Source organism: Budorcas taxicolor, chromosome 6 (assembly GCF_023091745.1).
Source record: "Budorcas taxicolor isolate Tak-1 chromosome 6, Takin1.1, whole genome shotgun sequence".
Classification (NCBI taxonomy): Eukaryota; Metazoa; Chordata; class Mammalia; order Artiodactyla; family Bovidae; genus Budorcas; species Budorcas taxicolor.
In genome coordinates, this window is record NC_068915.1 from 34,828,742 (window position 1) to 34,845,689 (window position 16,948).

The window sequence follows — 16,948 nt, forward strand, 5'->3', positions numbered from 1 at the left end:
TGATAATTTGATGAGGTTAACATATTTGAAATCCCTTGTAAACTGTGTCGCTGCATACAAATATATAACAGGGTTACTATCATTATTATTAGAACAAGCTCGCCATCTAATGGCTATCAAACAGATAACAGGTCTAAGCCTTTCAAGGCAGAAATGAAAAGAGCAATAGAACCTGGGGATTAAATCCATGAAAAGACTTTGTCACAATTTTGTCTCCACGTGTGCATGCTCCATCACGCCAACTCTTTGCCACCCCTTGGAAGTAGCCTGCCAGGCTTCCTCTGTCTGTGGAATTTTCCAGACAAGAATACTGGAGTCGGTTGCTATTTCCTACTCCAGGGAATCTTCCAGACCCAAGGATCAAACCCCTGTCTCCTGCATTGGCAAGTGGATTCTTTACCACTGAGCCACCTGGGAAATCCCTAATTTGGTCTTCACTTTTTGCTACTCAGCACTGTATTACAAAAGAACATTTTCCACTTGTTATAACTGCTTCTTCTCACAACTAAATGTCATTGAGAATTCTGTGAAAACATTAGGCAGCATCAAGTCACTACAATGTAATTTAAGACTGTCTCTACCACTCACTATCACTGTGGTCCTGGACTAGTAGTAGTACTCCTCTGGGTCTCCATTCGTTCATCCACAAAGCGAGAGTAGTGATGACTTCTAGCAAATAGCTGTTAGAATTAAATAAGATAATCCAAAATGCTTATAAATTATAGCATACAAACAAAGCAAACTAGAAACATCTAAGTGTCTAGACTTCCAGTAAATAAACATAAGTCTCAGCTTTTTGCATCAAGTCAAAGGCAAACATTTATAAGTGATGTTTGCGATTAAGTTAACAGAAAGAAGAGCCAATTTAAAACAAAAGCTTCAGTGTATTTGTTATCTTAAAATTTTATACAAACTAATTTTATTAGTCAAATGATTCATAACAATTAAACATAGAGTCTTCAGAATTAGCAAAACTGCTTTGGTACTCCTAGGATATCCACAACCTATAATATTTTATCAAAATTTTAATTTTCTCAAATGTGAAAAAGATTATTTATCTCATCGAATTGACACATATATTCAACATGTTATTTTTTCTTATTTTATTTAGTGCTATAATTGTATGTTTTGAAATAAATGTTATGAAATTAATTGCGGCATTCTATATTAAAATTTGAGAAATACTATACTTGCAAATCGGAGAAGGCAATGGCACCCCACTCCAGCACTGTTGCCTGGAAAATCCCATGGACATAGGAGCCTGGTAGGCTGCAGTCCATGAGGTCACTAAGAGTCAGACACGACTGAGCGACTTCACTTTCACTTTTCATTTTCATGCATTGGAGAAGGAAATGGCAACCCACTCCAGTGTTCTTGCCTGGAGAATCCCAGCGACAGGGGAGCCTGGTGGGCTGCCGTCTATGGGGTCACACAGAGTCGGACACGACTGAAGCGACTTAGCAGCAGTAGCAACAGCAGCAGCATACTTGCAAATGTGGTTGAAAGCTTCCACTAATAAAGACTGGAAATATCACCAAAATTGGCAAGGCCAGATTCCTATTGATGCTCCAGTACATCATATTTTATCATGAATATTACAAAAAATAGTATTTGCTATAGTTCTTAAAAATATTACATTCTAGACATGTGACACAACATTCTACTCTGCTTTATTATTCCTCACAAAAAACTTATGAAGAAGGCATTATTCTCATCTCTATTTTCAGATGAGAAAGGAAAGCTAAGAGAGATTAAATAATTTGTTCAAGTTTAGCCTGACTGCAGCTGAGATGTGTCTAACTCCAGAGTCCAGATTTTTAGCCACTGCTTCATAATTCCAAAACTGTCATGCTTCCTAGCTTTATATGATCAGATTGAGATACATTAGATGCACTTCTGACCAAGACATGCCAAACTTCTTAAAAACTTACAGTTGATTCTTATAATTTTCCCTGTGTGAATGTTGTTACAATTTATACATTACCAATCAAAGCCACTAGGGCTTTATCTCAGCTCTGCTGTGCTATTATCTATTAAAAATTAATAACAAAAATTACCTCCTTAATTAATAGGCACAGGAGGAGTTCCTAACTCACTGCAGAATTTTACATTGCTTATTCATCAAACTCAAAATAACTTAACAACTACCTAATTAATTCCTAATTTATATAACTGGACCATTCCTTACCTACTCGCATCTGGACATACACCAAGAGATACTGGCCCTAGGTGTTTTTAGATATACTGTTCAAAAATAAATAACAAAAAGAATATAAAACTTTTCCAACCAATCATCCCAATGACCATTACATAATGTTTTTCAAAGAATGATAAATAAGTGAAATATATTTCAATTAAATAACTCAACTTCAAATTGTAAACACCAAACTCAAATACAAAGGAACAGCCTGGCTTTCCCTCTGAAAATAAATGATTTTCATTGTTAAGTTTCAAAGTATTTAATGCAGAAAATTAGTCTTTCTCTGAAAAATTGCTATTTTAAATATGTCATGGTATTTTGGACACATGACTAATATCTGAAAAAGTCTTCATGTATTTAAATGTACTGATTTTAACACAGAAATGTATCCCATGTTATAAGCAAAGTGACAATCAATTTTTGAATAATCAGTAGTAATAGAACATGTAAAATGTTACAGAGATAATAAATTCCAATCAGAAAGTATAGTTTCAAATCTATATAATAATGATGAAACATTAAGTAATTAGAGCAAAAAATAACCAATGATAGGACAAAAGTCTTTGACAAAGAATTCAAGATTTCAAGACAGTAAGCAAATTGTCTGGAGAAGGCAATGACAAACCACTCAATACTCTTGCCTGGAAAATCCTATGGACAGAGGAGCCTGGTAGGCTGCAGTCCATGGGTTCGCTAAGAGTTGGATACGACTGAGTGACTTAACTTTCATTTTTCTCTTTCATGCATTTGAGAAGGAAATGGCAACCCACTCCAGTGTTCTTCTCTGGAGAATCCCAGGGACGGGGGAGCCTGGTGGGCTGCCGTCTATGGGGTCACACAGAGTCAGACACGACTGAAGCGACTTAGCAGCAGCAAGCGAATTGTCATGGGCTCCTATTTTATTCTGGGCAACTCTGAAAAGCACTTTCCATGTAAATATGTCACCCATTTGGGTAGGATGATATTTTGACACAGATATTTTAATTGTCAATTGACAAATGAGGGTAAAGGGCACAGAAAGGTTGGATCACTTGCCTAAGGTAAAGCTGAATTTCTAGCTTGGATGTATCTGTCTCTAAAGTGTCTGTTCTCTTTTGAGATAAAATTGTGGTTTCTTTAATTTTATGAATTTTACAATGCAATTTCCTCACAGAGAGTTATTGTGAGGATAACCTGAGCTAGCTTAGACAAAGAGCATGACTTACAGGCATCTAATTTTTCTTCCTATCAAGGTATATGTCCAGCTACAAATTGCTAAAATTTATATACAATCCACTCCTAGTATTAACCAAAGAAAGATTTGGAGAAACAGCATCTTAATGAATATGTTCCAAAAGAGTAACACACAACCATATTTTAGCCTCCTTTCCTTTCAAATCTAATACATTTAGTTAATTATGGTGCTTCACTGTCAAACTAGCCAGGTGCATGCTTCCCATCAGCTTCTGCCTCTTTAAAGGTAGTACTAGGAAAAGCCTCAATAGACACTGACCTTGTTTTAGTTCACTGCACAAAAGAATAGCTACAGATTAAATGTTCCAAAACCAAAAAGCTCAAATTCTTATTCTTTATAGAACAGTATGCACTGTTTGATAGCTAACTGGTGCTATGATTGCATCTATTTGTAGAAAGCGTATTCAGTTACACAAAGGTTACATTTTGCAAACAGTTCATTTTGGAGGACTCACAGGGAAGGGTTAGTTGCTCAGTCCTGTAGACTCTTTGCAGTCCCATGGACTGAAGCTCACCAGGCTCCTCTGTCCCTAAAATTTCTCAGGCAAGAATACTGGAGTGGGTTGCCATTTCCTTCTCCAGGGGATCTTCCTGACCCTTGGATCAAACCTATGTCTCCTGCATTGCAGGCAGATTCTTCACCATCTGAGTCACCAGGGAAGCCCCATCGGAAGTAATACTGCTTATTTCAGATATTCTATTAGGCTTTATAATTACCTTATGCCGGAGGAAAACACTTGGCATCCTTTATGTTAATTATTTTCAACTTTAGAATTATCTGAGGAATATGAACTATGGGCAAGAAACAAGATTTTACTTTTGGATTAAGCAAGTTCCTTATAAAGCTCCTAGCTTTAGTTACACTTATGTGTCAACATTTAGAATTTCTTCCACTAAACTGGTAACATGATGCCACCAGCTTGTATTGAAAGGAGTTGCTGAGAAACCTAATGTTAGCAAATATTTTAGATTTGATGAAGACATATGAGCAAAATATCTCAGTTCTTAGTAACAAAAATTCTTTTATTTTAAAAAATGCATTGATTGATTGACAAAATGATTGTACTCAGTGTGCTCGCTGCACAGTCGTGTCTTACTCTTTGTGATCCCATGGACCTGTGGCTTCACTATATTTTTCATGTCCTTCTTTAATTATTACCTTATTTTTCTTGAATGATTATTTTTTAAGATGTTTAAATTAATAGAAAAATTCAGTTCAGTTCAGTCGCTCAGTCGTGTCCAACTCTTTGCAACTCCATGAATAGCAGCACGCCAGGCCTCCCTGTCCATCACCAACTCCCGGAGTTTACTCAAACTCACGCCCATCGAGTCGGTGATGCCATTCAGCCATCTCATCCTCTGTCGCCCCCTTTTCCTCCTGCCCCCAATCCCTCCCAGCATCACAGTCTTTTCCAATGAGTCAACTCTTCACATGAGGTGGCCAAAGTACTGGAATTTCAGCTTCAGCATCATTCCTTTCAAAGAACACCCAGGGCTCATCTCCTTTAGAAATGGACTGGTTGGATCTCCTTGCAGTCCGAGGGACTCTCAAGAGTTTTCTCCAACACCACAGTTCAAAAGCATCAATTCTTCAGCACTCAGCTTTCTTCACAGTCCAACTCTCACATTCATATGTGACTACTGGAAAAACCGTAGCCTTGACTAGACAGACCTTTGTTGGCAAAGTAATGTTTTTGCTTTTGAATATGCTATCTAGGTTGGTCATAACTTATCTTCCATGGAGTAAGTGTCTTTTAATTTCATGGCTGCAATCACCATCTGCAGTGATTTTGGAGCCCCCAAAAATAAAGTCTGACACTGTTTCCACTGTTTCCCCATCTATTTCCCATGAAGTGATGGGACCAGATGCCATGATCTTCGTTTTCTGAATGTTGAGCTTTAAGCCAACTTTTTTACTCTCCTCTTTCACTCATATGTTTATTTATTCAAAGGATTTGTGGAACTTTATTCAGACTGTTCACTGCTCTGCTGAAAAACAAACTTTTGAAAAATTGCACTTTTAATTAATTTTTAGATTAAAATACAGACAATGATGAAATTTAAAAGCACATTAAAAGATGCCCATTATTAATACTGTTCAGTCACTAACTCATGTCCATCTTTTTGGACCCTACAGACTGCAGCACACCAAGCTTCTCTGTCCTTCATTATATTTTGAAGTTTGCTCAAACTCATACCCAGTGAGTCAGTGAGGCCATCCAACCATCTCATCCTCTGCTGTCCCCTCTTCTCTTGCCCTCAATCTTTCTCATCATCAGGGTCCTTTTCAATGAGTCAGCTCTTCGTATCAGGTGGCCAGAGTATTGGAGCTTCAGCTTCAGCATCAGTCCTTCCAATGAATATTCAGTGTTCGTTTCCTAAAGGATTGACCCCTTGCTGTTCAGGGGATTCTTCTCCAGCACCACAGTTTGAAAGCATCAATTCTTCGGCACTCAGCTTTTTAATGGTCCAACTTTCACATCTGTACATGACCACTGGAAAACCATAGATTTGACTATATGGATCTTTGTCAGCAAAGTGATGTCTCTGTTTTTGAATACACTGTCTAAGTTTGTCAGAGCTTTTCTTCTAAGAAGCAAGCATTTTTTTTTCATTTTATGGCTGCAGTCACCATCCACAGAGATTTATGGAGCCCAAGAAAATAAAATCTGTCCCTTTTTCCACTTTTTCCCCAACTATTTCACATGAAATGATGGAAACAGATGCCATGACCCTCGTTTTTGGAACACTGAGTTTTATCCCAGCTTTTTCACTCTCCTCTTTCACAATAATTATTATGACTACCATAATAGCCATCTTTACCAAGCATAAGTACATAAGCACAAAATGCAATAATTTGATGAAATAGAAATACAAATTCAAATGTATAAGTATATGAGCATTTATATGAAATAAATTTGGAATCATACGATTCAAATTGTCATTCTCTCCTTTGTTTTTGCTATTCTGATATTTCACTTGGTTTGCTAATATACTTTAAATATACTGCTTATACTATAAGTAGTATAGTATATCTACCAATAATAATATTAAGTGAATATTATAATATGTACATTTATTATAAATTTTCCTGGCCTTTAAAATGTCTCTTTGCATGTTAAATTACTTAGTATGAAACAGTATTAAATATATATATATTGAAAAAGTGTCAGAAAGTTTTTAAATTATATATTTTCAAACTCTGTCCAGTAAAATAAATCTCTTAATTAAAACTGTTTGATTTTTTATTAAAAAATATGAACTTGACTAATTTTTGCTTTTATTTTTTATATCCATTTTTATTCATTATACATATGTCCAAAGATGTTTATGTTTTAAATATAATTATTTTAATAGCTACTCATTGTACAACTATTATCTGCTAATTACTGTAGTAAAAAAGACAACTGAACTTCTACACTTTTAACATATGATGATTTATCTGGTTTTTGCAAATTTAAACATCATGAATTGTATGTTAAATTGAATTAATTTTACACATGCCATATATGAAAATTATTCAAAATATTTGACTTAATATTTTAAAAACAAAAGTACTTCTATGGTTTTTCACAAAATTTTCCTTGACCATTACAGTATGCTTTACTAGAAATTGCTACAAATTTTTAATAAAATCCTATACTCAAAAATGAATGTTTTGTTCTAATAAAGTTTATTTAAAACCTCTAATGATTTCCAGTAATGTAAGCAGTAGAATGTAATGGTATCATTATTTTAATTTTCAGACTTTTTGCATTTTATCATGATCAAATATCAATAATGAGCTTCTTATAGTCTGAGATCTTTAATTATATTGCTTTAAAAAGAAAACAAATTATATAAAACCAATTAAACCAAAAATTCTTCATGAGTTAAAGCACACAAACTAGTATGTGTGTCTTTTTTTCAAACCCCATAATGTGGCATGTGAAATAAAATCGGTTTTCAAAAGGTATTGTGTTGAGTAATATTTTTCAAAAACCAAGTCCTTTTAAGGACTATCTCACTCATTAAAACTGTTCTTCTGATACGCAAAGTAAACATTATTTATCTTCTGAACAATTTGGTTAACGCTGTTGATTCATAAGGTACTCTTGTTCTGGCCTCAACCAAGTTATCTACACCTTAAAGCAGATTCAGGAGATTCATCATATTTGTTTTATCATTTTTATAATTAACTAATGAAATACACTGCACTCATTATTTTATAAGAGATAAAATTTATAAATGTTCATTTTTGTCCCCAAGCAAATAAATTAAGCTGCTGCTGCTGCTGCTGCTGCTGCTGCTAAGTCGCTTCAGTCGTGTCCAACTCTGTGCGACCCCACAGACGGCAGCCCAGCAGGCTCCCCCGTCCCTGGGATTCTCCAGGCAAGAACACTGGAGTGGGTTGCCATTTCCTTCTCCATGAAAGTGAAAAGTGAAAGTGAAGATGCTCAGTCGTGCTCTTCTATATTTTTAAGGCACCCTTTGCCCTTTATCATGGTTGCCTAACAAACACAGCTCAGATTGCTATGTTGCCTAATATTCAGTTTATTCAAATTGGTTTCACTTTTATTGTGAAAAATCTTTAAAAACACAAAAATAGAGAAAACATTACAATTGGTCAATGAAACTTTTACCCCAAGCTTTGATAATTTTCAATAATTTACCAACAATGTTTCCATCTATTTCCTCCTCCATATTTGTTAGTAAAGCAAATCTCAGATACCATATCATTTCAACCACGTTTTGTTTTCCTCAAAAACAAAATTAAAGAAAAATAACACCCAAAAAATAAAAATAATTCTGTGATAATTATCCCCTCCTTATTCAAACTTCTCTGATAAACTCATAAATATATGTTTTACAGTGTTTTATGTTTTGCAAAAAAAGGTGTCACATTGCATTTGCCACTTTTAATCTATAATACCCTTCTTTTTATCATGTCATTTACTTGTTGAAAAATCCAGACCATATGTCCTGTAGAATTCCCCATGTTCTATATTTACTTATTGGCAATCCCATCATAACATTTTACATTCCCTCTCCCCTCACCCCAATACTTCCTGTAAAATTATGGTTTAATTAAGAGACTTAAATAAATAGATTTAGTACTTGTGGGCAGGAGTGGTGTTGCTGTGTAGTTCTCTAGTCATTTCATTAAGAGAGACAAAATGTCTACTTGTTACACTTGAACTAAAGCTAGAGGTCAATGACGTTAGGTACTTTCTATCAATTCAATTACTGAAAAGTCCACCACTAATAATATATTTTTACCATCATGCTATGGCATATATAGAGACCATAATGATTCCCTTTAATGACTGCTCAATGTACCACTGTATGTTCAACAAACATCCTGTCGAAGGACATCTGAGATGTTTCCAATATTTTGCAATGAGTAGCTATTTGCATATATTATTTTGTAAACTTCCAGTGTTTTACAATTAAATTTATAAATGTTCGATAGTTGATCTAAAGGTAAATGTGTGTGTAGTTTTGGCAGATGTTGACAAAAAAGGTGTACATTGGCACCATGTGTAATTCTTTAAAATAAATATATATGAATGGAAAAATTATATAAGGTATTTGCATAAAAGTAAAAAATATATACATTTTTAACATATCTGTAAAATCAAATCCACGAATAATGTCCCAAGAAATGGTTATCCTAAATTCATTGGCATTTAAGTTTAAAAAAAATTAGCTTATTTTTGATATTAGCCTAAAATCCTAACACCACACACAAAAACAAACTCAAAATGGATTAGACTTAAATGTAAGGCCAGAAACTATAAAGCTCTTAGAGGAAAACGTAGGCAGTACACTCTTTGATATAAATCATAGTAAGATGCTCTTTGACCCACCTCCTAGAGTAATGGAAATAAAAACCAAAATAAACAAATAGGACTTCATGAAATTTAAAACCTTGGGCACAGCAAAGGTAAGATTAAGAGACAACCTGCAGAATAGAAGAAAATAATTGCCAATGAAACAACTGACAAGGGATTAATGTCCAACATATATAAACAGCTCATATAGCTCAATATCAGAAAAACAAACAGTCCAATAAAAACTGGGCAGAGGACCTAAACAGCTATTTCTCCAAAAAAGACATACAGATGGCTAATAAACACATGAAAAGATGCTCAACTATTAGAGAAACGCAAATTAAAACTACAACGAGGTATCATTTCACACATCAGTCAGGATGGCCATCATCAAAAAATCTGCAAAGAATAAATGCTGGACAGGATTTGGAGAAAAGGGAACCCTCTTGCACTGTTGAGGAGAATATAAATAAACTGATACAGCCATTATGGAGAGGAGTATGGAAATTCCTTTAAACCTGCCACCTGACCCAGTAATCCCACCTCTGGCCATATACCCTGAGAAAACCATAACTGAAAAAGGCACATGTACGCCAATGTTCATAGCAGCACTATTTACAATAGCTAGGACATGGAAGCAACCTAGATGTCCATCACAGAGGAATGGATTAAGAAGCTTATATACCACAAATGGAATATTACTTAACCATATAAAGAACAAATTGGAGTCAGTTCTAGTGAGGTTGATGAATCTAGAGTCTGTTATATGGAATGAAGTAAATCAGAAAGATTAAAAAAAAATATTGTATACTAATGCATATATACAAAATCTAGAAAAATGGTATTGATGAACCTATTTGCAGGGAAGGAATGGAGACACAGATAAAGAGAACAGACTTATGGGCACAGTGGGGAAGGAGAGAGTGGGATGAATGGAGGAAGTATCATAGACATATACACATTCAGCTCAGTTCAGTTCAGTTCAGCCACTCAGTCGTGTCTGACTCTTTGCGACACTATGGACCACAGCACGCCAGGACGTCCCGTCCATCACCAACTCCCGGAGTTTACCCAAACTCATGTCCATCAAGTCGGTGATGGCATCCAACCATCTCATCCTCTGTCGTCCCCTTCTCCCCCTGCCCTCAATCTTTCCCAGCATCAGGGTCTTTTCCAATGAGTTGGTTCTTCACATCAGGTGGCCAAAGTATTGGAGTTTCAGCTTCAACATCAGTCCTTCCAATGAACACTCAAGACTGATCTCCTTTAGGATGGACTGGATGGACCTCCTTGCAGTCCAAGGGACTCTCAAGAGTCTTCTCCAACACCACAGTTCAAAAGCATCAATTCTGCTCTCAGCTTTCTTTATAGTCCAGTTCTCACAAACATACATGACTACTGGAGAAACCATAGCCTTGACTAGATAGACCTTTGTTGGCAATGTAATGTATCTGCTTTTTAATATGCTGTCTAGGTTGGTCATAACTTTCCTTCCAAGGAGTAGGTACATTATCATATGTTAAATAACTGGTGAGAAGTTGTTATATAACACAGCGAGACAGTCTGGCACTCTGTGATGATCTAGATGGGAAGGCTCAAGAGGGAGGTAATATATGTCTAATTATGGCTGATTTGCATTGTTGAATGGCAGAAACCATCACAACATTGTAAAGCAATGTTCTTCCAATTAAAAAGTAAATTAAAAATATTAAAAATTAAAGGTAAATTAAAACATTGTTTTGATAACTGCTATTATACATAACATACTGCATGAACAAAAATCCATGATAAAATGTTATACCTGTAAACAACCTTAGAGATTATGTCTAATTCATAAAATTTAAAAACATGGACAATAAATTCCAAGAGTGGATTTTCTCAAATGTATGCAGTAGGACTCAGTATTTTGAAATTCTACTTTAATGTTACTTCTGCTTTCACTTGAAAATGACTATATTCAAAGTATTTTTAGCATTAAAAAAAAGTAAAACCTTGCCATTGTAGTCAAATATTTAAATTTGACTGAACAATTAATCCCTATATCCTACATCAAAAGCAATAATTTTGTTATTGAAACTATTATACTTTAATACCTTAATACAAATATAAATACAAACATATATAATGGGTTCCCTTCTTAATTTATTTAGCAAGAATTTGTTTCTCACACACTGTATCTCTCTGTGTGTATGTGTTTATGAGTGTGTGTTTTTGGTTTCTAGTGGTATTTATTACTTTTGAGGTCAATCCTACTGCATTATCTAGCACAGTTATTACTGAGATGGCTAAGATTTGAAAGAGTAAACTTAAATCCACAAAACTTTCATTTGCTGATATCAAATAAGTGAAAGACAGGATTATATTATTGTTCCCCTCTTTAAAAAAAGAAGATATTAACTTTTTCATTAAGTGTTTCATCAGAATTTCCCCCATGGAAACACCTTTGTTTCATATTTTTTCTTATTTAATAATTATCTTCCAACAAAACTTACTTTCATAATAGGTTATAAGATCAGCAGAATAATGTATCCAGGTTACCTACCATTCATCCTGCGCACGGAATAGACAGACTGGGGACTAATGAAAAGCCTGAATGCAGCCTAAAGCAATATTTAGCTGATCAAATGCAAGCTAAACGACTAAGACCTGAGTTGTAAGAAATTGTGCATTTCCTCAATACTTACCTGAAGGATGCAGATTCTGTTCCTCTAAAAATTCCAAATCAAGCATTAGATCATCTTCATCCAGTTCACAAGAGCCCAAATTATTCAAAACATCCTGGAAAAAAAGCAAAATCAATAGTTAGAAACTAAAACACTGAGAAACTAAGACAAATACCCACATTTAGATGTCATGAAGTAAAAAAGAACTCAAACTTCGCAAAGAAATGTTTTAACTGAACCCCAGAAATTATTTTCTTATCTTACAAGCTTTAACATTATTAGCACAAAAAATTGCAATAATTATAAAAATTTTAACTCATTAAAAATGCACCAAGAGGTTTTTCAAAAGTATGGAAGAGTGTGAAGTAAACCTTTAGATATTTATCATACCAATCTGAGTAACAGTCTTCTAACACATTTAATGAATTATTTCTCAAACAGTTTTTTTAAACTGTGCCAACTCTGAAATGTGTATTGTTGAAAGGGGGGATCCAGTTACTGTTTCCCAATCATTTGCTTTGGATTAGGAGGGATTCACAGTATAAATTAATATCAATTAAGTTAAAAATTAATTATTGAATTTTATGTCACAAATATCAGAACTAGATCATGTTACTTTTTCATTTCTTTTTCAAGAGGGCAAATAGTATAGTAAACTAGAAGGAGATATTGAAAAATCTTGAGGGAAATCAGTGATGGGCAGAGGTAGAAACTCTTGAAGGAGGACTACATTCCTGATCTGTATATTTGTGTAACATTGGTAGAGACCAGGTTAAAAAACAACTTCCCTGATAGCTCCAACAGTAGAGAATCTGCCTACAGTGCATGAGACCCAAGTTTCATCCCTTGGTCAGGAAGATTCCCTGGAGAAGGGGATGGCTACCCACTCCAGATTTCTTGCCTGGAGAATTCCATTGACAGAGAAGCCTCGTGAGCTGCAATCCATGGGGATGTGAAGAGTCAAACATAACTGAGCAACACACACACACACACACACACACACACACGTTAAGAAAAGTAAGAAATTACTCATAGAGACTAGGATTAAAATAACAAAAGTAACAACAACAAAAAAAGAACATCAAGAAGTACCACCTAAATGTTAAATATGATACCATAATATTCCAGATTACCTTTTCCATTGATTTGAATATTACCATTATTTATATTTAAAGAAGTATAATATTTGTTAAAGTAAGCCTAATAATGTTGTCAAATGGATACAAACACTTTAGTTCTTGGAATTAAATCAGAGATATTGCAACTTTTGAATATACCACTCTCATTTGAAAGGAAAGTTATTACCAACCTAGACAGCATATTAAAAAGCCAAGATATTACCTCGCCAACAAAGGTCCATCTAGTCAAGGCTATGCTTTTTCCAGTAGTCATGTATGGATGTGAGAGTTGGACTGTGAAGAAAGCTGAGCACTGAAGAACTGATGCTTTTGAACTGTGGTGTTGGAGAAGACTCTTGAGAGTCCCTCGGACTGCAAGGAGATCCAACTAGTCCATCCTAAAGGAGAACAGTCCTGGGTGTTCATTAGAAGGAATGATGCTGAGGCTGAAACTCTAATACTTTGGCCACCTCATGTGAAGAGTTGACTCATTGGAAAAGACCCTGATGCTGGGAGGAATTGGGGACAGGAGGAGAAGGGGACGACAGAGGATGAGAAGGCTGGATGGCATCACCAACTCGATGGACATGAGTCTGGGTGAACTACAGGAGTTAGTGATGGACAGGGAGGCCTGGTGTGCTGTGATTCTTGGGGTCACAGAGAGTCGGACATGACTGAGCGACTGAACTGAACTGAACTGAATATTGTAAAAAAAAATTGAATTAAATATTACTGAACTTTAGAAACACATGTTATCTGTGAATAGAGCATAGTAGTTTCAAAGGTGATAAATATAACCAAATATATGTGCTTCTTTATATTAAGTTATAAGGTACTGTTACTATATTGGATTCAATTGTATTATACTGTGTCTGTATTAAGTACAAGGGATCTAATAGTTTATAAATAAAAGCAACTGCTTCTTGGATGCTCTATGATATCATGTGGCAAGGATAGCCCACTGAAAATAAGTTGCTTATTTATATAGCATCAAAGATATTATGAATACCAGTTCAGTTCAGTCGCTGAGTCGGGTACAACTCTTTACAACCACATGGACTGTAGTACACCAGGCTTCCCTGTCCATCACCAATCCCGGTGCTTACTCAAACTCATGTCCATAAAGTCAGCAATGCCACACAACTATCTCATCCTCTGTTGTCCCCTTCTCCTTCCACCTTCAATCTTGCCCAGTATCAGGGTCTTTCCAAGTAAGTCAGCTCTTTGCATCAGGTGGCCAAAGTATTGGAGTTTCAGCTTCACCATCAGTCCTTCTAATGAATATTCAGGACTGATCTCCATTAGGATGGACTGGTTTGATCTCCTTTCAGTCCAAGGGTCTCTCAAGAGTCTGCTCCAACACCATAGTTCAAAAACATCAATTCTTCAGCGCTCAGCTTTCTTTATAGTCCAGCTCTCACATCCATACATGACTACTGGAATAACCATAGCTTTGATGGAATGGATCTTTGTTGGTAAAGTAATGTCTCTGCTTTTTAATATGCTGTCTAGGTTGGTCATACCTTTGCTTCCAAGGAGCAAACGTCTTTTAATTTCATGGCTGCAGTCACCATCTGCAGTGATTTTGGAGCCCCCAAAATAAAGTCTGTCACTGTTTCCACTGTTTCCCCATCTGTTTACCATAAAGTGCTGGGACCAGATGCCATGATCTTAGTTTTCTGAATGTTGAGCTTTATGCCAACTTTTTCACTCTCCTCTTTCACTGTCATCAAGAGGCTCTTTAGTTCTTCTTTTTCTGCCATAAGGGTGGTGTCATCTGCATATCTGAGGTTATTGATATTTCTCCCGGCAAACTTGATTCCAGTTTGTGCTTCATCCAACACAGCATTTCTCATGATGTACTCTGCATATAAGTTAAATAAGCAGGGTGACAATATACAGCCTTGATGTACTCCTTTCCCTATTTGGAACCAGTTTATGTTCCATGTCCAGTTCTAACAGCTGCCTCTTGACCTGCATACAGATTTCCCAGGAGGCAGGGCAGGTGGTCTGATATTCCCATCTCTTGAAGAATTTCCACAGTTTGTGGTAATCCACACACTCAAAGGCTTGGCATAGTCAATAAAGCAGAAGTAGATGTTTCTCTGGAATTTTCTTGCTTTCGTGATGATCCAACGGATGTTAGCAATTTTCCTCTGCCTTTTCTAAATTCAGCTCGAACATCTGGACATTCTTGGTTCACATATGTTGAAGCCTGGCTTGGAGAATTTTGAGCATTGCTTTGCTAGCATGTGAGATGAATGCAATTGTGAGGTAGTTTGAAAATTATTTGGCATTGCCCTTCTTTGGAATTGGAATGAAAACAAGACTAGGAATTGACTGTGGCTCAGATTATGAACTCGTCATTGGCAAATTCAGACTTAAATTGAAGAAAGTAGGGGAAACGACTAGACCATTCAGTATGACCTAAATCAAATCCCTTACGATTATACAGTGGAAGTGACAAATAGATTCAAGGGATTAGAGCTGATAGACAGAGTGCCTGAAGAACTATGTACGGAAGTTCGTGACATTGTACAGGAAGCAGTGATCAAGACCACCCCCAAGAAAAAGAAATGCAAAAAGGCAAAATGGTTGTCTGAGGAGGACTTACAAATAGCTGAGACAAGAAGAGAAGCTACAGGCAAAGGAGAAAAGGAAAGATACCTATTTGAATGCAGAGTTCCAGTGAACAGCAAGGAGACATAAGAAAGCCTTCCTCAGTGATCAATGCAAAGAAATAGAGGAAAACAATAGAATGGGAGAGACTAGTGATCTCTTCAAGAAAATTACAAATATAGGCAACACAAGATAAGCTGCCATTCTCAAAAATGCAAAACAGAATATTGAAACAATGAAAGAAATATAATTGAAGTTGATTGTGGAAAATTAAGAGTTTATTTAAGCATATATTACAAGGATACTATTTCTAAGTTCTATTGCGAGTATTCAAATATGAGAATTTTAATCAAGGAGTCAAAAATACATTGGTTTAAAAATTCTTTAATAATTAAGGTGTAGTAATTGATACAGCTTCAAATTAGCCTTAATAATTTTATATACTTGTATTTTGAATTTCATTGACCAATATTATCATCTTACCTGTTTTCATCCAAAATTCATAAAAAGGATCTTTTATAACTTTATTTTCAAGCTGAGGATAGATTATCAACGGTCAAATTCAAAATAGGGTTGAACCGTAGTACCTTGGAAAGTGATTATTTCTGAAGATAGTACCATTAAAGAAGAAGCTACAGTTAAATCAACTCACAAGTACGGGCCCTAATACAATATGACTGGTGTTCTTATAGGAAATATTAGGACAGACAAGAAAGACAGAGGGACAGCCGTGGGAGGACACAGCAAGAAGGCAGCCATCTGCAAGCCAAGGAAAGAGACTTCAGGAGAATCCACACCTGCCTACACTTTGATCTTGGATGCCCAGCCCCCAGAACTATAAGAAAATACATGTCAGCCGTTTAAGCCGCCCAGTTGTGGTATTTTGTTATAATAGCCCCAGCACACTTAGACAACCAACAACATTTAGAAAACAACGGAGATTAGAAGAAAGGAAATAAATGCATGGCTAGCATATAATTCTGTGTTATGCTACGTAAGGACATTTTTCTCAATGTAAGCTTATATGTTTTGCATAGCATTTCTCCCTTAAATTCGAAATTACTTCATTTGATGTACCTAGCTATAGAAAAATATACCAGGTTCTTAAATAAGCCAAACTTCCTGTTCTTGGTGGATGATCCAAGATGGGCATTTTATCCAAACTTGCTGATGACAGCCTTTTCAGAAAAATGAGAAGTGGTTCTGTCTGGTGTTAGATACTACAAGGTGTGCATCACAGGGACCTTGGACTTTACTGCATGGTTAAGACCAGATTAAGTTTACTGGGAAAATGTCAAGTGT

General features: G+C 35.7%; 1 protein-coding gene across 1 annotated transcript in view; it reads right to left on the reverse strand.

Moving 5' to 3' along the window:
* The window catches only part of CCSER1 (coiled-coil serine rich protein 1), a 1,275,856-nt gene that overhangs the window by 1,159,714 nt on the left and 99,194 nt on the right, over positions 1–16,948 (reverse strand). Inside the window, exon 3 of the mRNA XM_052642244.1 lies at positions 11,931–12,024. Coding sequence (XP_052498204.1) covers positions 11,931–12,024 — 94 coding nt within the window. The remainder of the gene's footprint in view (positions 1–11,930; positions 12,025–16,948) is intronic.